This window comes from Homarus americanus, unplaced genomic scaffold (genome assembly GCF_018991925.1).
Source record: "Homarus americanus isolate GMGI-L3 unplaced genomic scaffold, GMGI_Hamer_2.0 scaffold37032, whole genome shotgun sequence".
Taxonomy (NCBI): Eukaryota; Metazoa; Arthropoda; class Malacostraca; order Decapoda; family Nephropidae; genus Homarus; species Homarus americanus.
This window is the reverse complement of record NW_024731852.1, coordinates 4,458,917-4,483,652: the sequence shown is the minus strand read 5'-3', so window position 1 is coordinate 4,483,652 and position 24,736 is coordinate 4,458,917. Positions and strand designations below refer to the sequence as shown.

General features: G+C 40.4%; 1 protein-coding gene across 1 annotated transcript in view; it reads right to left on the bottom strand.

The window, feature by feature from the left end:
- Positions 1 to 4,254: 4,254 nt before the first annotated feature.
- The window catches only part of LOC121867859 (inverted formin-2-like), a 41,100-nt gene continuing 20,618 nt past the window's right edge, over positions 4,255 to 24,736 (bottom strand). The window contains exons 2-15 of the mRNA XM_042367984.1: positions 20,086 to 20,618; positions 19,794 to 19,889; positions 19,450 to 19,663; positions 18,855 to 18,970; positions 17,328 to 17,487; positions 16,332 to 16,504; positions 15,866 to 15,945; positions 14,541 to 15,735; positions 14,121 to 14,237; positions 13,534 to 13,674; positions 13,161 to 13,339; positions 12,577 to 12,686; positions 8,945 to 9,120; positions 4,255 to 5,242 (exon numbers count right to left, since the gene is read on the bottom strand). Coding sequence (XP_042223918.1) covers positions 4,997 to 5,242; positions 8,945 to 9,120; positions 12,577 to 12,686; positions 13,161 to 13,339; positions 13,534 to 13,674; positions 14,121 to 14,237; positions 14,541 to 15,735; positions 15,866 to 15,945; positions 16,332 to 16,504; positions 17,328 to 17,487; positions 18,855 to 18,970; positions 19,450 to 19,663; positions 19,794 to 19,889; positions 20,086 to 20,541 — 3,459 coding nt within the window. The 5' untranslated portion in view covers positions 20,542 to 20,618 and the 3' untranslated portion in view covers positions 4,255 to 4,996. The remainder of the gene's footprint in view (positions 5,243 to 8,944; positions 9,121 to 12,576; positions 12,687 to 13,160; positions 13,340 to 13,533; positions 13,675 to 14,120; positions 14,238 to 14,540; positions 15,736 to 15,865; positions 15,946 to 16,331; positions 16,505 to 17,327; positions 17,488 to 18,854; positions 18,971 to 19,449; positions 19,664 to 19,793; positions 19,890 to 20,085; positions 20,619 to 24,736) is intronic.

Below are 24,736 nucleotides of genomic sequence, written 5' to 3'. Positions count from 1 at the left end.
CCCCCCCCCCCCAACTGAGCAGCTCACTGGTTGCTAGGATACTGTCGCATTGGAATGCGGATACGCAGTTGTAGGGGAGAGATCCACTACAGTACTACCGCCTGGGGAAGATATTGGAAACATAATGTGTTGCTTAATGGTAAACCCTGCAGGGTTTCGATTGTTTCTCTTACTTTGACAACACAACATACAGTACATATATCGTTTCTCACTATTAAATCGTTTTTTATGGTGGTCCTTTATTATTATTATTATTATTATTATTATCTTTTTATTTAATATTTTTTTCATTTTGTTTATTAATTATTATTATTATTATTATTGTCCTTTTATTTAATATTTTTTCATTCTTTTTATTAATTATTATTATTATTATTATTATTATTATTATAATTTCGCTCTCAGGCCCCGATGTGGGTGATTGAGGGCACACCCCAACTGAGGTGCCATAGTGCAGGCACCAGCCTGGTGGCCCTCCTTTGGACATTATCAATGAACTGACAATCTCTCGCATAATTTTCAGGGACCAGACGAGGAGCACCTCAATCTTGAAGGGCGTTATGAGGGATGGACCATTTAAATATCTGAACGACCTTCTTATAAGACCTACTAGCTTATTTGCTTGATTCATCTTTTTCTCACAATGGTCTAAGAACTTCAGTTCATTGTCTACATACACACCCAGGTCCTTTTCAAATTTGGTCTCTATTAATGTTGCTTCTTCATCCTGTTGGGACATGTGATATGCCTCCTTATTGTTGGTATGACTTAGGTGGATCCTCTTACACTAACATAAATCTTTCTGTACCTCTTTATATTCTGTTTGGTTCTTAGTTTCCCAGGAGTAACTTGGCATCATCCGCAAACAATTGTATGGAAAAGCTTTTAGCTTCTGGCATGTCATTTATGAAACAAACAAACAAACAAACAACAATGGGCCCAGTACACTGCACTATGGTATCCTGCTTCTCATGGGTACACATGACAATTTCATGCCATTAATCACCAGACACTGCTTGCGGTCATGAAGAAAATCTCCAATCCACGCTAAAACACTTCCCTGAATCCCGTACTCTCTCAGTTTAATTCCTAGCCTTTCATGGGGTATGCTGTCAAAAGGCTTGGCAAATAGAATAAATAACTATCATTGGCTAGGATGGCTAATAAGATTATCCACAATTGCAGTCTGATTTTAATATCCAATCACAAAATACTGTACAGGGAGGGAGCAAAAACTTTTACCAATTTGTTCATCTGCATAAAATTTCATTTCCACATTATGAGTGCAGTAGTACCTGGGAAGAATTTGATAATCAGTTGTTCAAATTATTTTGCTGAACTTATTGCTTATATTTATTTAAAAATATCGGTGGAGCAATCAATATCCACTGAGAATGTTTAATCTTTATACGTAATGCTGTACTCTTTGGCTCTGCATCAGTTCCAACCCATGAGTTGGAAAATGCAGTAAGGTTCATATACAAAATTATAAATTTTAATCATAATTTATTTACACATTCACATAAAACACATAACAGAAGTGCATGTACAAAAACACTCAAGTCGCTCACATAAATAGGTGAGGACACACCTTTATCTATTCCCCTTCACACACAATATCTCAATATCTTATGGTGAACTTTCACTACCCTAAACATCTAGGGTAAATCTGTTCCTGTATAGTGTATGATTACTGTATGCCACATAATACTGTATATGACATGAAAATCGTACCTATATGATGTACTCAAAAATATGTGAATTGAAGTAGGAAAAGGGTCACAAATGTTGGTTCAGTAGAAGCTGAGCTACAGTCCAAAATCAGTCAACAGCCTGTTTATGGCCAGAACATGGGTAAATGTGGGTATTTTTACCTGTAGTTTGCTTTACATATCTTGTACTGTGCACCCTCTTTGGCTTCAAATATGCTCCTACTCAATTCTAATAACTACAGTATGCCCAATTTCTTCAAGCATATCACATATGAATATCAACTGTCGTGAATACTATTCATTGTATACTAATGGCAAAGTACCTTGTATGGCTGACCAATATATGAGAGCTTACATACCTGTAATAAATCTTATACAGCAGTGTGATAAACACCTGCACCTTGGCAGCTAACACTGTTAGAAAAAGTGTGATTTACAGAAATGCATTTTATTAAGAAATACTGTGAATACTGTACAGCTCTATGTACAGCAATGAAAGTTATATATTTGTAAACAAGTTAGTAAAGCTTTTGTAAAAAATAATAATAAGCACTGAAAGAGACCTCTCTATCATCTCAGTGACTTGTCACAACTTATGAATTCTGCTAAGCTTTTGTTTACTAATGAAACAAGCATTTTTACCCCAATACACCAATACAGTACGTGCAAGTAGAATCATAGTTGTCTACAAAACCATGGAGGATTATAACAAAATAAGAGCAGCTACATAACCTGGACCACTGACTAGACACCTTAAGCAAACCAATCAATCACAAGCAGTGAGGTCTCCTGTGGTGTGGAACAGGAACACAGCAACCATTTTCAATCTAGTGTTGACCCCAAAAGCTTCATCCTGCTGTGGCCATGTCAACCTTAAAAAAATCATTTGTGGCTTTATCTGGAGGGGTTATTTTTCACTGAAAACCATAGTGGGAAATTCAGTGAAATTGCAGCACCATCATAAAATCTGAATCCCCAAACCAGCTCATTGGATGAAGGAGATTTCTTTTCATCTGTCAGATCTTCACCAGCCACGAGACCAGAGAGTTAGATGGTTACCTGACAAACACGTCAGCCAGTATGGATGTTTTAAAAATTTCTCATCCATCTTGATGGCATCTATCAAAGCAAATATCCCTTTGTCTGCTTCTGCAGCATGTGAGCCATTGTTTAGTTTCGCTGGGCTCTTGTTCCCGAGAAGAACAAATCTTTAAACAGCTGCCACTAAAGCTAAGGAAGTGGAATGTGTGCAGAACTGTACTGTAAATGATTGTTTTAATAAAAAATGAAGATTTCACTGTATATTTGTACTATCAATATTTTATTTTTTACTTTTGCAAACTTCTTAACCCTTAGGCCCCAGGTGACGTTCCAGAACGTCCGCCTATTCCCACCACTTTTTATTTTATTTTATTATTTTTGGAAAAGTTGATTTTTTTCAATTTATCCCTGCAGGGGGGGGGGGTTACTTCCAACAGCACCCTAACCCGGGGCTTAAGGGTTAAGTACTGTATATAATGGCACCTTTTAATTTAAATCAAATATTCATCCATGAATGGGTACTCTTACTTTTATTTATGTAAGTACAGTACTGTATTTCAAGCAGTAACAGTACATTTACTCAAGTAAATATAAATCAGTACTTTACCCATTTCTGCAGAGAATAATCTGGCCACCCGGCCAACTAGTAAACTGACCAGGGGTGAAATGGATAAATTAAATCATAAATCAAATTACTCAACAGTGAAATGGGGTGTTGGTGGTACAACGGAAGTGTGTTTGCCTCTCACCTTTGTCTTCGGTTTAATCCCCTGGTCAGATGTGAGATGGGTGTTATCCAGTGTGACCCTACCAAACACTGCAGGTTTTCTCTGGGTACTTCTGTTTCCTCCTGTACAAGCACTGGACAATGAAGGTCATAACAAAGAACAGACTGACTGCCCGACCAGCTAGTACAGTATGCTGACAAGTGGTGAAACTGATAGATTAAAAAATCAGATTATAAATATACCGGTAGGTTAGAGCAGTTACGAATTCTAATGATGTTGGTGGAAGTACACTGTCCTGATACCTAGGCTATACACTTGCCAATATTCATGTGTTGCAGCCTAAGTACTGTAGTAACATATGCTAGGTCTGATCGAAAAGTATCTGACCCTTAGCAGGTGAAAAAAAAACAAGCTTACTTACTGAGTTCAGACTTTAATCCCCTTCAAAGTAGGCCCCTTGGGACTCAACACACTTAGCCCAGCAGTCCTTCTATTGCTGGAAACATTTTGTAAAGTCAGTTTTTGGGATACCAACATGATCTTCATCTTATTTTTCTTTATCTCATTTGTGTCCTCAAATCTCGAACCCTTCAGCAGCATCTTAATTTTAGAAAACAGCCAAAAGTCGCGGGAAGCCATGTCAGGAGATGAGTCTTGGGTGTATGGATACAACCCAGAAACGATAGCTCAGTCGTCACAATGGAAGTCACCAGTATCACCAAGGCCAAAGAAGGCACAGCAGGTTCAGAGCAAGGTGAAGCTCATGCTGACAGTTTTTTTTTTTCGACTACCAGGGTGTTGTTTATTACGAATATGCTCCAGAAGGCCAAACAATCAATAAAGAGTACTACCGGGGAGTTCTCCATCACCTATGGGATGCAGTGCGTCGCAGGAGATGAGAGTTATGGGAGGCGGAGGACTGGCAGCTCCACCACGACAATGCTCCAGCCCTCTCACTCATCCCATCATGTCCAGGATTTTTGAGCCAAACACAGGATCACACAGGTCCGGCAGGCTCCCTACTCTCCTGACATAGCTCCCTGCAACTTTTGGCCGTTTTCTAAAATTAAGATGCCGCTGAAGGGTTCGAGATTTGAGGACACAAATGAGATAAAGAAAAATGCAATGAAGATCATGTTGGCGATCCCAAAAACTGACTTACAAAATGTTTCCAGCAATGGAAGGACCGCTGGGCTAAGTGTGTTGAGTCCCAAGGGGCCTACTTTGAAGGGGATTAAGGTCTGAACTCAGTAAGTAAGCTTGTTTTTTTTTCACCTGCTAAGGGTCAGATCCTTTTCGATCAGACCTCTTATACAGTATTACAGTACAGTATAGTGATTCACTTTTGTTGATTAAATTATTGACTTCCTTTACAGTAAGTCATTAATACTGAATTTCTGCCCCTATAATTATCCATTTTTTTGCCAAAAAATTGTCTTACAATTTTTCAAAACTTGTGGTAATTTGTTAAATCTGAAGCTATTTATGCAAATTCAGTGTGGGATACAGAGCCTTTCAACTAGTAACAGCTGGAGTAGTGGGTGCAGATTTCTTACGAAGCTTAAAATCTCCTTTGCGAATATCAGCTAACAAGCGATCCACAACACAAGTTCCACTGTCCTCAGGGGGAGGTAGGGAAGCTCCTTTTTTCCTAACAGGGATCCCTGCTGCCTCTGCTTTAGCTCGCTCCTCCTCTTGTCTCTGTTTTTCTTCCTCCATACGTTTTTTACGCTCCTCGCGTTTTCGTCTAGTTTCATTATCCTGAAAAAAGTACAATGTTTACATTGACAGGAATGTCTTTACATCATTAATAATACACTTTGTTAAGTGCAGTATATTAATAATCCAAATTTAGATGAAACAGGAATATTTTAATTTTATTTTAAATAGTTACATAAAGGAAGAAAGTGAATAAATACAGGCTATTTAAATCATGCACCTCAAAACCCCAAGTTCTCCTAAAGTCTTAAGCTTTAAAATATGAACTCCTCCTGAAGTCTTGGACCTTAAAACCCAAGTTCTCCAAAGTCTTGAATCTCATGTCCTTCTTGAGCTTTGAACCCCCATGTCCTCCTAAGTCTTGAATCCCATGTCTTCCTCAAGTCTTATTGTCCTAATGTCATATGGAAAAAAATACTGTATACTAAACAATCTAGAATTATCTTGAAAGTCCTCTAAATTAATAAGCCTAAGCACCTACCACAGTTTACAGAACTCAGATTATCTACAGAGGTCCTACAGACATACAGTACAGTAATCCCGTGTTTTTCGCGGGAATTACGTTCCTGAAACCCCCACGAAAAGCCAAAACCGCAAATATTCTTTTAGGAATCACTGTACCTGTGGCCACCAAACAGCTCAGATACATCATGCACTTAACCACGCCATGTTCTCTACTCACGGCCCAGTGTCACACTGATCACTGATGCACTGTACCGGCATTTACTATCATCATTATTTGAAACTACTGTAATTATATTGTAGTATAATAATGGAAAAATGTAAACAGTTATATACAAAAATTTTTAATTTACAACTAAATAAAACAAAAAATATTTCGCTGAGGTCGGCAACACCCGCATTGCCAGCCTCTCTTTGCTGTCCTGGCGGCTGCCCGCCCTCACGCAAGCCAGCCAGTCCTCTTCCACCCACATTCCTCCACTTGAAGACTTGTATTCTGGCAAAAGACACAAATGACTTGTCAGTCTTCACTATATCTCGAGCCATAAGATAAGTGAAACATAGTAAATGGGTTGTTCTTTACATTAAGGGCTGTAACAGTCCACTTACACTGCAGATCTCTGAATAGTGTCAAGTATGTTAACACTACATACTGGTACACTATTAGTGTCTCTACTGTTTCAGTCTTTTATACAATGACAATCACTTTTTCTTTCTGTCTTTCAGTTACCCAAGGAGGTTTCATGGAGCCAGCCAACCCACACGCTACCATCTTGGTACTGTACCTTGCATTGGCAAAAGTCACTACTTACTGTCGCTATCCTAGCACCTTTCTCTTTTGTCGAATCACCAGTATGGCCTTCGCCAGGCGAGATCTACTGGTAATCTGCTCTCCTACTGCACCCATCTTTGGTTATCCTCTCCTAGGGATTATGGGGAAACTTTCATCGTGGCCCTTGACATCTCCAAAGCATTTGACAGGGTACGGCACAAGTCTTTGCTTTCTAAACTTCCCTCTTATGGTTTCTCTCCCCCACTTTGTTCTCTAATTTCTAGCTTCCTTGAGAACCAATCCATGGCAGTTGTTGTCGAGGGATCGATCTCTCGCTCTTTCTCAACCAATAGTGGTGTCCCACAGCGTTCTGTTCTTTCACCTGCTCTCTTCCTTCTTTTTATCAATGATTTACTTCACACTATGACTAATTCTATCCATTCTTACGCTGATGATTCTACTCTTCACTCTTCTTCACATTTTTCCCTTCCCCCTAATTCTCAAACTTGATCTGTTTCTAGAGCTGATATCATTTCAGCTATCAATGCGGATATGTGCAGCATCTCCGAATGAGGAGGTAGAAACCTGGTTAAATTAAATTCACTGTATTTGGCAATCAGACTTTACAAATTAGACAATCTCCCACCAATCACATTTCAAGATGCAATCATTCTGCCAAATTCTAAAACAGATATGCCAGGTCTCACCATTTCCTCTAATATGTCATGGAAGCCACACAGCCACAACATTGCTAAAGCTGCCTCCCGAAGCTGGGAATGCTGTACAGATGCCATAGCTACTTCACTCCTGAGCAGTTGCTTCAAGTTTATAAGGGATTCATTTGTCCTAACTTGGAGTACTGCTTTCATATCTGGGGTGGCTCTTCTTCTGTCCAACTGTTAGATAGGGTGGAATCAAAGGCATTTTGTCTTATTAACTTTCCTCCTTTAGTTGATAATCTTTCTTCCCTTTCTCTTCGCCGCAATGTTGCTTCACTCTCTCTCTTTTACTGGTACTTTAACGAGCAATGTTCGGTGGATTTGGCATCCTGTGTACCGCCGGCAAGGCCATGGGCTCATAACACTTGTCTTGCCCGCGGTGCCCACCGTTTCTCTGTGAATGTCGGTCACACTAGAATAACCCGTTATAGTACATCCTTCTTTCCTTACACAGCCAAACTGTGGAATGCTCTGCCTTCTTCTGAATTTCCATACTCATACAATCTGTCTCACTTCAAAAAGCCGGTTTTCCGGCATCTTCATGGTGTAGATTAATATTCTGTAATCATTTTCTTTACTATTTTTAATTTCTTTTTACTCTTTTTTTTTATACCCCTTAGGCCCCGTTGTGGGTCGATGATGTGTGCCCGGATGGGCTATTCCCTGTAAAAAAAAAAAAAAAAAACTTCCTTACATGCACTTCTAACAGTCAATGACAGGCAAAAAATTAACTGTGGTTGTATTAATTAATAAAATTATTTGTTGTGTGATTGAAATAAATAATTAATTCAAATACACACAAGGCAATCCTTATCAACATAATATAACTTATATACCGTAAGTATGACCATATTGATCACTAAACACGATAAGTTTGGTATAGGTTTGATGACTTCATTCTATTTATAGCTTGTAGCTTTAAGGCGAACTGTTTACTGTATGCCTAACTTGTATACTACTCTGAAACAACTTTAATTAACAAAATTATGTGATTTTCAAGTAGACCAGTCTTTAACCTATGCTGAGATAAATCAGGAACTACTGTCTTTGTGTTGTAACATGATAATATGTAATGAATGAACCATTTTGAAACATTATTCTGGATCAAGAAAGACACGATTCTTTAACATGGGATACTTTTCTCTTAACATAAATTTACAAGAAATACGTATGTTAATCACATCTTCAGATGGAAAAAGAAGCAGCCCCTAGGTTTTAATTTTCTCAAAGAATGCATTGGTCTTTCAGTAAAAGCTATTAATGCAGTACAGTACTACAAACTTCACAATATAGAAATTTTCTTAATCTAAATATTGTACAGTACTACAAAGCCAGTTATGTAAACAACAATATTGCTTAAGCCTTGTATAATCATCATTATTATTGAAGTGGGCTCATAAATATCACAGATCATTCTATTTTTCATTAAACTTGTAAACTTTCCCGACCTTTCAAACTCATAAACGTGTACATTTCCCTTGCCTTGTATATTCATACACCTGTAAATTTCCCTAACCTTGCAGGCTCATGAACTTTTAAACTTCCCTAACCTGGTAGACTCATGAACCTGTAAACATCCCTGACCTTGTATAGACACATAAACCTGTAAATTTCCCTGACCTTGCACTCATAAACCTGTGAAATTTCCTAACCTTGTACTCATAAACCTGTAAACTTCCCTTACCTAGTATCGGCTAAACCTGCAACCTCCTTAAACCTGTAATCTTCCCTACATCTGTAAATTTTCCTAATCTTCAATTTCATTAAGACAAAACAGAGATGTATACAAACCTTCCTGCCATCAGTAACCTTAGTACAGAGAGTATGAAAGACACCAATACAGTCCTCCAGGCGAAATTTGGATTCATCCTCACAGAAGTATTGAGACAATTTGACTCTTGATCGTTCCAATTCCTTTAGGCTTTGCTCCAAGTCCTGCACTATAGAGTCGGCCTTCAATGTGAAATCTGTGGAGATGTAGGAAATGTTAAGGTTAACCTGACTGACCATCCAAAGGCCAACAAGAGTATAGTATTGTGCCTTTAGTTAAGACAGTTCATAGTGACATCAGTGACCGTAGAGGAGGTTGCAAATAATTTGAAGTGAAGATCAAATTGGGGCAAGAAATCAGGCACCACTGCCGGCAGTAACCAAGTCGTATTATTGGTACCACAAAGATATTTTTTATTCTTTTGTGTGTGCTTTCTCAAGGACTGAAATTGTGCTTACAATCTACCATCCATAAGGAGATACATTGTACACAGTGATAGGTCATAGAGATATATTCGTTAATGAGAACTAGAGAAGAGAATATAAATAAACACGGAATAGTTAAAAATAAAAACAAAACAAAAAACAAGCCGGGTTATCTCCAACGGCATTTTATTGTCGTCTCAAAGAAAGTAATTTTTTCTTTCTTTTTCTGTGTTTCTAAAGGACTGAGTGGGCATATGATCCATCATTCATAGCAAGGTACAGTGTACATAGGGATAGCACATAGATACCAACAACTTGTCAAGGAAAACTGAACCCTCCCCCCCCCCAAAAAAAAAAAACAAAAAAAAAAACAAAGACAACTCAAACTGTCTTGGGCAGCAACACTGGACGCATGAGGGTGCCAAGGAGGTTAAGACCAGGCAGAGGGCAGCTAAGTGGGTTTTTTCTTTATTTTTAAATAACATTGCCACAAGGACACGATCACTCCCTCACCCCACTTCACTTAGACTTCAATTAGTAGATGTGATTATAAAGGAAGTCATCCCACTGAGGGGTAAATTTCTTGGTCAGAATAAATTAATTGTGCTAGTCCGGTCGGTGGCACTAGTCATAGTGGCCTATACGCAGGCAGTGAAGCGGGGCTTTTAAAGGGACCGTGACCAAGACACAGATTAGAAGCAATTATCATAGTAATAATAAAGATCAATATTATTATTATTATAAAGCTGACAGTTAAAAGTCCATTACATGGTAAACTGGTGGGCTTAAGGTTGAGTAGATCCGTACAGAGTCTGCACCCCACCCCCCCTTCTCCCCAACAGCAACAACCATCAGGGGTATGGAGTCAGGGGCTGAAGAGGCACCAGGAAGTCTGTTGACACGCAATTACTGCAGGGCGACGTTGAATATAGATTGTGCGGGTCTGAACAATGCAACATTTAGGACGATACAGAGTGTGGTAAGGCAGGAAAGCTGTTGCTGGTACTGCCCTGACTACATAGTCAAAGTGAAGGAGGCGATTGCAAGCCATAGGGGAACGAGTTTCCCAGGGACGAAAATAGATGAAGCTGGATCCTTGTTGGTTGCCAAACTAGAACAAGTTGGGAAAGAGATCCTAGCTAAGAATGAGGAAGTAGCCGATAGAATGGAGGTGGTAGTGAAGAGTTGTTATGCTCAGGCCTTAGCAGGGCCATGGGAGGTGACGGAGAGTAATGCAGCATCCGAACAAGTTCTACAGCAGCTAGGGACTCTGAAGAAGTGTGTCGAAGAGATGGCAACTAGCAGACCTACTGTTAGGGGAGAGCATGAACAAAAGGAATATTTCGAGAGCAGGAACAACGTAATAGTTTATGGAGTCCCTGAGAGCCAGTCGGAGGAAGCTGAGAGTAGGAAAACACACGATAAGTTGCAGTTTGAGAATATTTGTACAGAGGGTTCTGAATTCTGCCTCAGGATGTGAGGAGGCTGGGACAAAAGCAGGAGGACAAGCCTCACCCCCTCAGGATCACACTTTTGAGTGAGGAGAAGAAATGAGAACTTATTTGGCAGGCAAAAAACTTAGCAAGGAGCAGGGCATTTCGGAATGTATTCATTCACCCAGGTAGCACAGTAATGCAGAGGGAACAGCACAAGAAGCTCCTGCAGGGCTTGAAGCAGAGGAGGGAGGAGTCGAGGAGGAACGGGGACGGGTGTACGTGGGTCATATCCAGGGGGAGGGTAGCGGAAGCAAGAGCACCAGCATAGAGCCAGGGGGCAGCGGTACACCCCAACCCACTCTAGCTCCAACCCAGGAGGAGCTGAACACCGTGTAAGCAATGAAATTTCTAACAACACCCTGCAAAATGCAGTGTTTTGAGCAAATGCTGCAGCTGTTGAGAATGGAGGCGGGCCGGAGTTACTACCAAGAGCAGATACGTTACTGAGAACAAATTCCGGCTTGAATGTCATGTACACTAATACTGACACGTTCTTTGATAAGAGATAAGAGTTTGAAACACTACTGAAGGGACACAAACCCGATATAATAGGAGTTGTTGAACTGTTCTCCAAGAATAGGAGAATCGACCCACTTTCACTGTTGGCAAGTACGGGGCATGCACCGGCTCCTGAATGTACCTGAACCTGCTCCAGTGTTGGTCAAGTCTGGCCTTGAAAGAGCTCACACTTGGTGCCGTCACAACACTTTCTGGCAGATTGTTCCAAGAGTTCACAACTCTCACTCCGAAAAAGTTTGCCCCCACAGTTTTCTGGACATGCGGCTTCTTCAATCTTGAGCTGTGACCCCTTGTGGGGCGAGCATCTGCCAGCTCCAAGTAAGGACACTCGACTGAATAGTGCCCCTTGAGATGCTTATACACCTCAATTAGGTCACCCCTTGCCCGTCTGTAGTATAAGCTAGGCAAGTTCAGGCGCTCCAATCTCTCAGGGTAGCTGAGGTGCCGAAGTGCAGGCACCAGTCTGGTGGCCCTCCTTTGAACATTTTCAACCAACTGACAGTCCGTAGCATATCTCGGGGACCAGACCGGGTGAAAGTACTCCAGATGGGGAAGCACTTCACTCTTGAAGATCGTTACGAGGGACGGACCGTCTAGATATCTGAACAACCTTCTTATGAGACACAATAATTTATTTGCCTGATTTACCTTCTCGCAATGGCCCAAAAACTTCAGCTCATTGTCAACATACACACCTAGGTCCTTCTCACATTCAGTCTCAAATAGTGCAGTTTCTTCATCCAGTTGGGATATATGATACGCCTCCTTACCGTTGGTACACCCCAGGTGCATCCTCTTACACTTTGTGACTTTGAATCTCAGCAGCCATTTCTTCGACGATTCTTGGAGCTCACAGAGATCCTTCTGCAGCTCTTCACAGTCCGCATGGTTCTTGATTTTCCGAAATAACTTGGTGTCATCGGCAAACATTTGTATGAAGGAGTGTACAACATCAGGCATGTCATTTATGAAACAAACAAACAACAGCGGGCCCAATACAATGCCCTGTGGTACCCTGCTTGTGACAGGTACAGATGATGATTTTGTGCCATTAATCACCACATTGAGCATTGTAATTACACAATTAAAGTACCAAAGGCATTTTGGACTAATAAATGAGACAATGAATATAAAATAGGTGCCACCTCTTTCTGCAGGCATAATGATGAGTTTTAAGAGGTATGAATAAAGACTGTGCTACAAATGTCTTACCCTTGAAATGTTTCTTCACATCATCTGGGGCATTCTCAAGTTTCTTGGACAACATATTGAGGTCTCCTCGCAGTGTAGTCACCTCACCAGTTAGCCCTTCAACAGACAGTCTGTAAAAAAATAGTCATACTCTGTTTCAAGGACAGTCAGAGTTCTTGATCTATGAGATAATAACTGCTATGCTGTTCCCATCATTAGTCCATTAATTTAGGTGGCATTATTATGAATATACTCTTTACAAATTCACTTTTGATAACTTTAAAGATGACAGTATCCTGACATATAGAGCAGGAACACTTGATAATCACAAGCATTTAACAATATTTAAAATATGAACAAGCGTTATTCCAATCACAATTTGTTGAGTTCTGATTGTAAGGTGAAATAGGACTTTATATGACAATGGCTAGTACTCTCTACAACAAAAACAATGATATCCTTTAACCTTATCTGGATATGGAAATAAACTTGCATCTTATGGGTTGCGAACCCAATGTACTGTACTAAGAAATTACTTCTGGTTCCCTTTGTTACTAACAGAAAGGGTAAAATACAGGTACAAGAAATTTTGAACTGTTACTAACCTAGCTGTCTTGCTTAAATCACCAAGTTCATCAAGAAAGTTTAATATGTCTAAGTTGTCATCTTGAACTGTCTGAACCAAGTAGTGCAGTAAAGTCATTCCTGGTTTGTTGGCTCGTGTTTCCCACAACTTAGATATGGTGTTAAGTCGAAATCCAAGAGCATTACCTGCATAGCTCCCCTGAAATATTGATGAAAACAGAAAGTGGAGGAGTGATTCACGAACATTATTCATATCATAACATTCTTTTTAAATTTTAACAAGAAACCTTGACACATGAATTTAATAACAGTAACCTCAATCTGCATTGTTATCCTCTACTCTACCCAGTGGAATACAGTGTGGAAATCCTGTTGCATTAAACAGAAACTTACCGTGTTGATGAAATTTCCAACAGTAAGGATATATGCAAAGAAATCTTGAATACTTTCACTATTCAGAATTTTATCACAAGCAGTCAAGAGCATCTTGATTTGCGGCCTCAGACTGTCTGCTGCTGGATGCAGATCCTCCATCTGAGAACATATAATGATGTCACTTCCAATAGTGTAGATAATGTATGCATATGGTTTTATTTAAATCTTTGAATATCTGGTGTATTACAGGAACATTAAACAAATGAGCCAAAATAATACAGAAGACGGTGAAGTATAAATCATGCAAAAAAATATAATAAATCTTGTGAGATAACTTGACTGCAAAACGAAGATGACCAGACCTCACGAGTTGTCCCATATGATTTTTGCTGTGGCCACGGAAACTTAAAAACTTATTATGAGTGCCAGAGGGTTAATCATAGAATGGATTATTTACATACACCTGGATAAACCGAGTAGGCAAATTTTATTATGTTACCTGGGGATAAATAATTGGTTTCAACATCCCCACAACATAAACCGATACATGTACAGTAATTATTGATGGATAAAATCATACCCAGGAGCTGAGAATGAGTACATACCTGGATCATACCCTCAAGACGGAGCTGGAATTTGGGGACTTTAACCAGCTCATAGTAGAATTTCTCTGCATTACCAAGCTTTTCTATATCCCCGAGGTACTCCTTGATCATTGTCACCTGCAGAATATTACACACATGAAATAAATTTTGTTACCTATGATTACAAACGCTTGTTCTTATGTTTGTGAACCTTGACCCCCTTCGATGAAAGAATCTTTTTCATTTTTCAACATCTAATTCATACTACTGTACTGTACAGTATATAGAAATTAATAGCCATTTCTCTAACAAAATTTATAAATACAGTAGTTACAGTAGGTAAGTAAACTCTTGCTATATATTTGTCATGACTATAAAAAAAATTTCATGTAGCTGTACTGTATTTATTTTCAACAAGAATATATTGCATGTTGGTCTCACCTCTCCATCTTCTGGAAGTATTCTCAGGAAACCCCTAAGCCTCTCAGAGCCAATTTGTGAACTTTTGCAGTCATGGATGAGGGCAACAACCTCCGCATGAGATGCCTTGAATTGTTTCATGAAAATATTAACATTAAGAGATTTCTTTGAATCCAGTAAAGTCACCTCTGTTGACTGTTTCTTGGTAGCCTTTGCTGCTGGAGCTTTAGTTACTTGGCAAAACAGTTCTTCAATCTGAAGATAATTTAAAGATGTTGGAGGGGATTCAACCAGATCTTTATGTACATGTTGCCACAGAGAATTGTTGATGGTATTATTGCTTACTTTACTCCAATTCAGATGCTTCATTTTTGAGCGGGGTCGTGGAAGTGTACTGTAGAATGATGGAGTATTCTGGGTAGTTGAATATGTGGGGAATGACATGGAAGGATTAAGTGGATTATGAAATCTACTACCAAGAGGAGGTGGAGGAGGAGGAGGTCCTCCACAGCCTGGAGGAGGTGGAGGTGGTGGAGGCCCCCCACATCCTGGAGGAGGTGGAGGTGGTGGAGGCCCTCCACATCCTGGAGGAGGAGGAGGGGGTGGAGGCCCTCCACATCCTGGAGGAGGAGGAGGAGGTGGAGGCCCTCCATATCCTGGAGGAGGAGGAGGTGGTGGTGGTGGTGGAAGCCCTCCACATCCAGGAGGAGGAGGAGGAGGAGGAGGCCCTCTAAAACCTAAAGGAAATGGAGGGGGTGGTGGGACCCCCCATCCAAGAGAAGGCAGTGGTGGTGGGGGTGGAGGAGGTGGAGGACCTCCATATCCTGGAAGAGGTGGTGGTGGTGGTAATGCATGGTTGAGAGGAGGAGGAGGTGGAGGAGGTGGTGGTGGAGGTGGTGGAAGGGGCCCTGGTTTGCTGGTATGTTCGCTCTCATTGGATGTGGAATATATAGTACAATCATTCTCCCCATGGATATCACCAGCAATTCTGTCTATATTCTTAGATGGCTGGCCTTCAGGTAACTCATGAGGAAGCAGAGTGTGGTTAACTCCTACTGCAGGCACTGGTACACGTGAGCCACGTCTTGATATAGTTTGGGTAGCTACATTGCGAGAAAAGTTTTGTGATGGTGCAACAGTCTCTGCCCATGTAGTAGTAAAGGTGCCCTCCACTACACGGATACCCACACGATCTAGTGCTGCCCATACATCATCACTGCAATATATATACCGGTAACCAATATATTCTACACTGTATATAAAAACTAATAGACATGATAAACTGATAAGACAGCTGATAGCTGGTAAATACAGTAATTTTTGCAAGCAGGCAATGATGTACCAACCTTTCCTCTTTGTCTGGGTCAAGTTGGGTGAGGTTGTGGATCAGTGCCAAAAGTTGGAGGGAGTGGGGTGTTTCACGAACCTGCAACAAGTTTTATTCTCCACAATAAGATTAATCTGGGCATGAATACTGTTAAGTGATATGAACTTCTCTTAATAAATATGTAATGTAATTATTTATGAAAAAAAACACACTTGCTTCTTGCTTGATGCATAAACATTATGAAACTGATGATTCACTTTTCTGTATTACAAATCTCAATAGATGAATATCATCCTCAAACATCTATGATGGATCCAAGCAGTGTTATAAGATTCATATGTTTAGTGGAAGTGGATGATGTTTTGGGGTTTATTAGTAAAATAGCACACAGAAATATTGCAAAATCTACATACAGTACTTTAAATGACAGTATTTGTTTTCTCTACAATAAACAGCTGTAAAAATGATAATGTACATAGCATCACCTTAGTGAAGAGTGCATTAAAGGCATCATAATGGTTGATGTTGTGTTGTCCCTCAACTCCATATAACTGCTCTTGGTCCTCTTCATAGCTATCCTCAAAAACTGACAACTGAAGAGACAAGTGGTCATCTTCTACCTTTTGTAATTTGTTCAGTACCTTCATGAAGTCCAACCCTGGATAGATATAACAAATCCATAATCAAGGTCATACAAACAGGGTTAAATGTATTTATTTTATTCTATCTCAGCTTTTCTAACACATAATGCCAGGGCTATGTGGCTGATACAGTGACTTAGCTCATAAATGTCCAGTGGTATACTGCAGGGCAAAGACATAGGACCAGTGTTGTTTGCCTATTTCATAAATAATATGCCAGAGGCTATTCACTCATCATTACAAATGTTTGCTGATGACACTAAGTTATTAATGAAAACTAAAATCTTAATAGGGACCCTGATATGGGAGTGAGCATTTTTAAGCACACACATACACACACACACACACACACACATGCACGCGCGCACACACACACACACACAAACAAGCACGCACACACACACAGTCACACAATATCCTGTCAGCCCTGTCTTGATACAACCACATTAAATTAAATGTTGAAAATCTATTTAGTAATATCTTCAGCTTGTTGAAATCTTACATATACATACTACTGTATATCTAAGGGGTCAATATTTAAATTAAAATTGTATTCAACATAAACTTTTCAGATGTTTGACATCAATGTTCTAAACTATTCCTCTGAAATCAATTAAGTATACTGTACAGTAATTTGCAATTTCCTGCACCTAATATTACAGACCTGGAGTTCAATTAGATTCTATTATTTTATTCTCAAACTACAGAATCTTCTCATATCAATATAATGTTTGTTAAAAAAAATTATCAACTTTAATTAATATCACACGACAATCTGATTAAAAAAAATCATTCAGAGTGAGCATTTATCGCTTGCCATGACCACATGAGATAACTCACCAACAAATTCATTCCTGAGGGCAACCCGTGTCTGTAGATGACTGATGCCAAGCACTAGACAGTTAATAAAGGCTACCAGTGTTGTTTGGTAATCCACAACCTCTGCATTGCAAATTTCCTCCACCACTAACATGAACCGGTACCTCTGATTCTTGAACACCTGCAACAAAATTTAAAAACATATACTGCACAAGAAGTAATAAAAAAAATGCTGGTTCACACACTCAATAATGGAGATTAATTATAATAACAACTGCAAAAGTATAAAAATGAATAAAGATATACCTCATGAGTTAATGAGGATATATTTGGAAACACAGTAGTACTTCAATGGCTTTTAAAACTGTTAATTTATGGTGTTATCTTCTTGTGGGAAAAATGATCTTTTAGGGACTTATAAATTATTTTATTCCAAAAAAGCTAGAACAAAAGCATCCCTTCATATATGAAGGGGTTTCGTTCCTAAAGTGCCCTTTGTAAATTGAGAGATGCCTGTCCAGTGCCTAAACTATAAAAAATTAAGCAGCATCTGTTAAGGCTCAGATGGGCTTAACATCTACTAGAACACAGGAAATTCAAATAAGTGCTCATTCACTTATGAAGCTACAGTACACAAAAAAGGGATAATTCAAACCCTGCTAACTAGTGTGGGATACCTGTAATGTACTAAATACTGTACAGTAATGTAATTCAAAATGGGTGTCTTACAATAAGTGTATTTATATGAAACACCATCCTAAAATAAACAAGTCCATTGAATGTAGAATCAAATGTTGCAAGTTTCACTGTGCATTCTTCACTTTCTTCCTTCACAAAAAACAGGGATGAAATAATACAGCTGGAGTAATCTTTACAAATTACAATCCCATTCCAATTAGAACAAAAGACAGTACAATTTAAGTGCTGAACATGTGTTTTTGTTACAGATATGAGACTGTAGTTCCTGTGATAATCAAATGGCAAACTTGAATAAATATTTGGCTGAAGAACATGTACAGGTCAGTAGTATACAGCAGTAATAAGCATGTGGTATCACAAGAGTCCACACACAGTACTCGCTTAAATGACACATATAACTGTTTTCAAACAAATGATAATTTGGTTTAAAACAAAAACACTTGTGTATTAATAATTTCCCTTTACAACTCTCATGTGTACATTATTTTCATATACTGTATTAAGTTTTGAAGACTTTGCAAACACCCTGTACAGTACATAAATTTTTTTTAAATTACTTTTACGTACCAGATAAAATTCATTTGACTAAACATTACGGAGAAGTGGATGTAGTTACCGTATTATGTACAGTACTGAATTCTATACTCTATTGTTAGCTCATTAAAAAAAATTTCAGTTAGTACTTTTACTTTTATCTTCTTCGTCACTGTTTGGTTCATGGACCGCTTGGGCTGTCGGTCATGTCTGTTACACACTGTTGACAAGTATTGGGCATGCACTGCTGTACATTTTTATTACAGTACTATACTGTATACAGTAAATGAGAAACAAAATACAAATTATACTCACCTTGTAATTATTAAGAGAGTCGAGAGCAAGAGCATGGCCCTGCTCAGAATACACACACAAGGCTGACAGTAACTCGAATACCTGTTTCTTAACCAGCATATTCCGTGAATCCAGGGCTGCAAAAATCAGTAAACTGTTTAGCAAAAAATAAAATAAATACGTATATATATTTTTTTCAGGATACACAACTATCTATGTTCTAATAATTTAAAAAAACTGCTGGCTATTATTGTATTGTATTACACCAGTATCTTATGATTCTTAATACTGTACTGTACAGTAGTACTTCATGTCAAAGCCCTAATCACTGATTTTTATCCATTGTCTTTAGTTATTTGATTATATTGTACTATACTGTACAGTACATGAAACAGAGGGAGTAATGCAAGCCATAACTTGAAATTTGGAAATAAAATATAAAAAAATTATTGTACATTATTACAACACAATTCAATACAGTACTGTATAGTACAATACAGTACAGTACAGTAATAAAGAAACTTCAAAGATTTAACGTCATCAAATCAGATACTGTAGCTATAAATCTGACTTTAAGCTAGCAAGAAATCACAGGAAGTTGATGTGCAATTCCTACATTTGGCAAGTTTCCGTGTATAGCTGTCATTATTGATAATGTATTCCAAGCCTGTCTTGGAGTTCATCACTGCTTTAATACACAGTACACACTCAAGCTGAAGTAAGGCATCTGCAATAGAGCTGAAGCCTCGATCACTTAATCGCTCCAAGGATTCAAACAAAACTCCTAAACCATCCAGATGCAAGAAGTCTTCTAGCCACTCTTTACTTGCCTGAAATTAATGGTAACGTTCATTGTCACAACAAAAGAGATTCAAAATTATTTAGCATTTATGTTGGCAGGATATAATATCAATTAGTACTGTATCATCATTTAAGCTATGAGAAATAAATTAAACTTACAACTTCCATGAGTCTCTTAAGTCCTGAATAGTTTGAGACACTTGGGATACGCAGCAGTGTCACACAGGTCTCTGGGTCCCAGTTGTCTAAGTTACCCTAAAATTACATGCAAGCCATGAGAGAAGCTATACCAATACCTGCACAGTATAATGAACAAATGAGGTCATGTAAAACTGTTCCATTTAGACACATATATGTAAGAAAAATTTAAATTATTGTTTCTTTTGGTTAAAGTCCTGAAATGGACATAATCTTCACCATCATCACTTTTATACTGAGTGTAAGAACTCACCTGAGCGATGTCCTCCAACATGGTGGAGCCTGAGATTCTCCTCTCAGTGCTGGAGATGCTGGAGCTGCTAGAAGACCTCCTGAAGGGGGAGTCATCATCGCTCACTCCTGCCTGGATCACCTCCCGAGCCATCATCGTCCATTTGAGAACTGATTGTTTCTTGATGATCTTCTTGTCAGTAGTGGCTGTGTTTTCTGACATAGAGTCACTTTCTTCTGAGAGTGAACTGTTTATGGTATCTCTGAGTTTTGTTCTCTTCTCAGGTGATGAAGTCATGGCCGGGGAGTCTTCTCCCGAGATCCTCTTGTCAACAGTTTCACTGAAGCCATCCTGAGTAGCACTTTGATCTGAGACACAGTTTTCATTCTCACGTTTGTCTTTTATGTAGTCAACACTATCGTAGAATTCATCATCACTCACTGACATACTTTTGCTTCTACGGTCTCGGTTCGCCATGTTGGTCTGTCAGTGGGTCTCTCCTTTGTGTCTGATGAGGATCTATTTTCTAATATACATTATTGTTTACTGTTATTCTGAAAGAAAATAAATTACTGTGTGCACTGCTTGAGAACAGGTCATAATATCTGTAGAATTTTTGTATTCAAATGAGGTGAGGTGCCCAGTGGATACACCTACCACATCCTGTTTTAAGGGTTGTTGGTTTGCACCCAGGGCACCCAGAGTCCACCTAGCTTCAAAGAGTACCTAACTTTACTGTTGGAGAATTTAAGGTGGTGAAGTGCAGCTAACAAAAAGGGAGGTACAACCACCTGGGAAGATAATGAAACCATAATGTGTTGTCTAATGGTAGACCCTGCTGCCATATGGCATCACAAAACTTGTGACCAAGTCCCAGGTTGCTGAAATGACTTTCTGCCTCATTTACATACAATTGCAGGGTCTCAATTGTTTCTCTTACCTCGACAACACAACATACTGTACATATGTACAGTATATAGTTTCTCACTATTGGTTTTTTAATGTTCTTATTTATTTATGGTTTATTATCAATATTAATCATATTTTTATTATTATTATTTTCGCCCCCAGGCCCTGATGTGGGTCATTGACCTATGTCCGGGTGGGCTAAATACCCATAAAAAACTATGCCTACATACATTGTAGATTCACAATGGTAACTAAAGTAGAGAAGATAAATTTCGATTAAAAAAAAAAAGGTCTGGTCTCATTTGTGATGGAGGTGAGTTGTGGTCATGTGGATTAGTGGGTCTCAGGTCATTCACCTGTCCTGATGCTTTGTAAGGTCACTCATTGTACATAAACTCCACTCAGCTCCCATAAATTCAGTTGCCTCTGAGGATGTCTTGAATAAAGACGAAAACTAAGGTGCTCCAGTGTTAAATTTTCTCTTCTCACTAAAGAATGCTTCGAATTCCCACTTGAGAGTTCAGGGTTCATACCTCAAGGAAAGAGAGGATTGGCAACGCCAAGTGGTAAACGCGAGAGTGGAGCCAACTGTACATGTCATGTTTGTGCTGCCTCAAGGTAAACATTACCGATATTTCCTTAACAGATATATAATCAGTCAGGTGTCAGGCTCCCACGAACAACGGCACCACTGTCTCTCCAGACCCTGAATTGTTTATGTACAGTGAGAGAACATCTCCCACACTAGAGAGAGTGGGACTACAGCCTACAGGGAACACAGCAAGTGGGACTACAGGGAACACAGCTGAGTGGGACTACGGGGACTACAGGGAACACGGCTGAGAGAGACTACAGGGAAAACGGCTGACTGGAACTACAGGGAACACATCAGAGTAAGGCTACAGGGAACACGGCTGAGTGGGACTACAGGGAACACAGCAAGTGGGACTACAGGGAACACAGCAAGTGGGACTACAGGGAACACGGCTGAGAGAGACTACAGGGAACACGGCTGAGAGAGACTACAGGGAAAACGGTTGAGTGAGGCTACAGGGAAAACGGCTGACTGGAACTACAGGGAACACATCAGAGTGGGCCTACAGGGAAAACGGCTGACTGGAACTACAAGGAACACATCAGAGTAAGGCTACAGGGAACACGGCTGAGTGGGACTACAGGGAACACAGCAAGTGGGACTACAGGGAACACGGCTGAGAGAGACTACAGGGAACACGGCTGAGAGAGACTACAGGGAAAACGGCTGAGGAGGCTACAGGGAAAACGGCTGACTGGAACTACAGGGAACACATCAGAGTGGGGCTACAGGGAACACGGCTGAGTGGGGACTACAGGAACACAGCAAGGGGACTACAGGGATTTTTTTACTTTTATCCTCTTCACCACTGATCAGCTTGTTAGCCGCTTGGGCGATCGGTCACGTCTTTGTTACAGCAGAATGGGGCTACAGGGAACACGGCTGAGTGAGACTACAGGGAACACGGCTGAGTGGGACTATAGGGAACACAGCAAGTGGGACTACAAAGAACACGGCTGAGTGGGACTACAGCCTACAGGGAACACAGTAAGTGGGACTACAGGGAAAAAGGCTGAGTGAGACTACAGGGAACACGGCAGAGTGGGGTTACGGGGAACACGGCTGAGTGGGGCTATGGGGAACACGGTTGAGGGGGGCTATGGGGAACACGGCTGAGTGGGGCTATAAGGAACACGGTTGAGGGCTACAAACACGGTTGAGGGGAGCCATGGGGAACACGGCAGAGTGGGGCTAGAGAACACGGCTGTGTGGGGCTACAGGGAACACGGTTGAGGGGGCACAGGGAACACGGTTGAGGGGGGCTACAGGAACACGGCTGAACACGGTTGAGGGGCTACAGGAACACGGGCTGAGGGGGGAACACGGTTGAGGGGGGGCAGGAACACGGTGAGGGGGGATACAGGAACACTGTTGGGAGGGGGCTACAGGAACACGGCTGAGGGGGGATACAGGAACACGGTTGAGAGGGCTACAGGAACACGGCTGAGGGGGGGGGAACATAGGGCAGGGAACACGGCTGAGGGGGGGAACACGGCTGCAATTGAGGGGGGGGCTACAGGAACGCAATTGAGGGGGGGATACAGGAACACGGTTGGGGGGAATACAGGGAACCCGGTTGGGGGGGCAGGAACACGGCTGAGTGGGAATACAGGGAACACGGTTGAGAGGGCTACAGGAACGCAATTGAGGGGGGGGCTACAGGAACACGGCTGAGGGGGGCTACAGGAACACGGTTGAGGGGGCTACAGGGAACACGGCTCAGGGGGAACACAGGGAAATGGTTGAGAGGGCTACAGGAACACGGTTGGGGGGACACATAATCATTGTACCAGCACAAGGTGACTCTCAAGGATTTTATTGTGCGGATAAACTCTCTCCACCCTGTACACGAGATTTCTTTCACACACACAGCGCGGTATTACCATCATTAACCCCCCTCCCTTTCCACTCCATATCCTCTTCTTTCCATATCTCTTTCTCTTATGGCCAATACCCATTCGCATTTCTCGCCTCCATTCCCTTTTCTCAGTTATCAACCTTCCCCATCCTTTCATCGCCATCTCACTCCCAACTTTTCCTCCCTCTCCCTCAAATGATGTCACTCCATCTCGTCCACTCACCTGTCCTCCATCATCAATAGGTCAGGCCTCCCCCCTCAGGTAGAGCACAGCAGTGAACACTTGGGTCGCTGATGCAGTGAAACATCTGCGTGGGACACACTACTCCTCCCCCTCCAACACACACACACACTCTAGCACCTCACCAACAAGGTCACCTGATCACGTGAAGATTAGAGACCCCAGCTTATTTTACCTGATAATTAAACACCCTAACACTAACCTAACCTAAACAAACCAACATAGCATTAGGGTATTTAATCATTTGGTGAAATTTACTGGGATCTATAATCTTCCGGTGATCCGTTAACACTATACATATACTGTACCTACCTACTGCTAATTTACACACATAACATGAAGAATAAAACTAATAAATGCAGATTTAAAATTGAAAGATGAATGAATCACTATGAATGACCAGATTTTTTTTTGGGGGGTTTGTGGTGACTCATCTTTCAAAAGTCACAGGTTACGTCATTTTACATGTCGGAAACCTCTTTTATCTACTACCCGGGAACCATGTCATTCTACACTTCTGCAGCCTTGTCATTCTATACGTCAGAGTCTCACTGTTGTGTTGACAGTATTCCCAGGTGAGTCATAGAGATGTAAACACTCGAGGCTTAGCTGACCCAATCCACTGACGCGACTGAGCTTATTATGCTGATGATGATGATGACGATGATAATGAAAATGATGATTGTAATGTCAAAGGCAATGACAAAATAATAATAATATTAATATCACTGATAAATATTATTGCTATTATCTATTATTATTACTATTAGTAGTAGTAGTAGGCCTACAGTAATTGGCGGTGAATTCAGATCCGGCCAGCACACTCGAGAGGAGGAGTTGCTATAGTCTTCAAACGGCTGCAGAAAAACGTATGAGAATGTGTAATACGAGGGTAATAAAAACTACCATTTAAGACACAAAAACGAAATTTGTCAGAAAGGTAAATCTAGAAGTTGTTAAAGAGAAGAAACAGTGTAAGAATAATATGGGGCAGCAGTAGCAGTATGTGGCAGTGGTAGCAGTAGAGGCAGAAGCAGCAGCAGAGTGCCAGGTGGTGGTCAAGTGATTA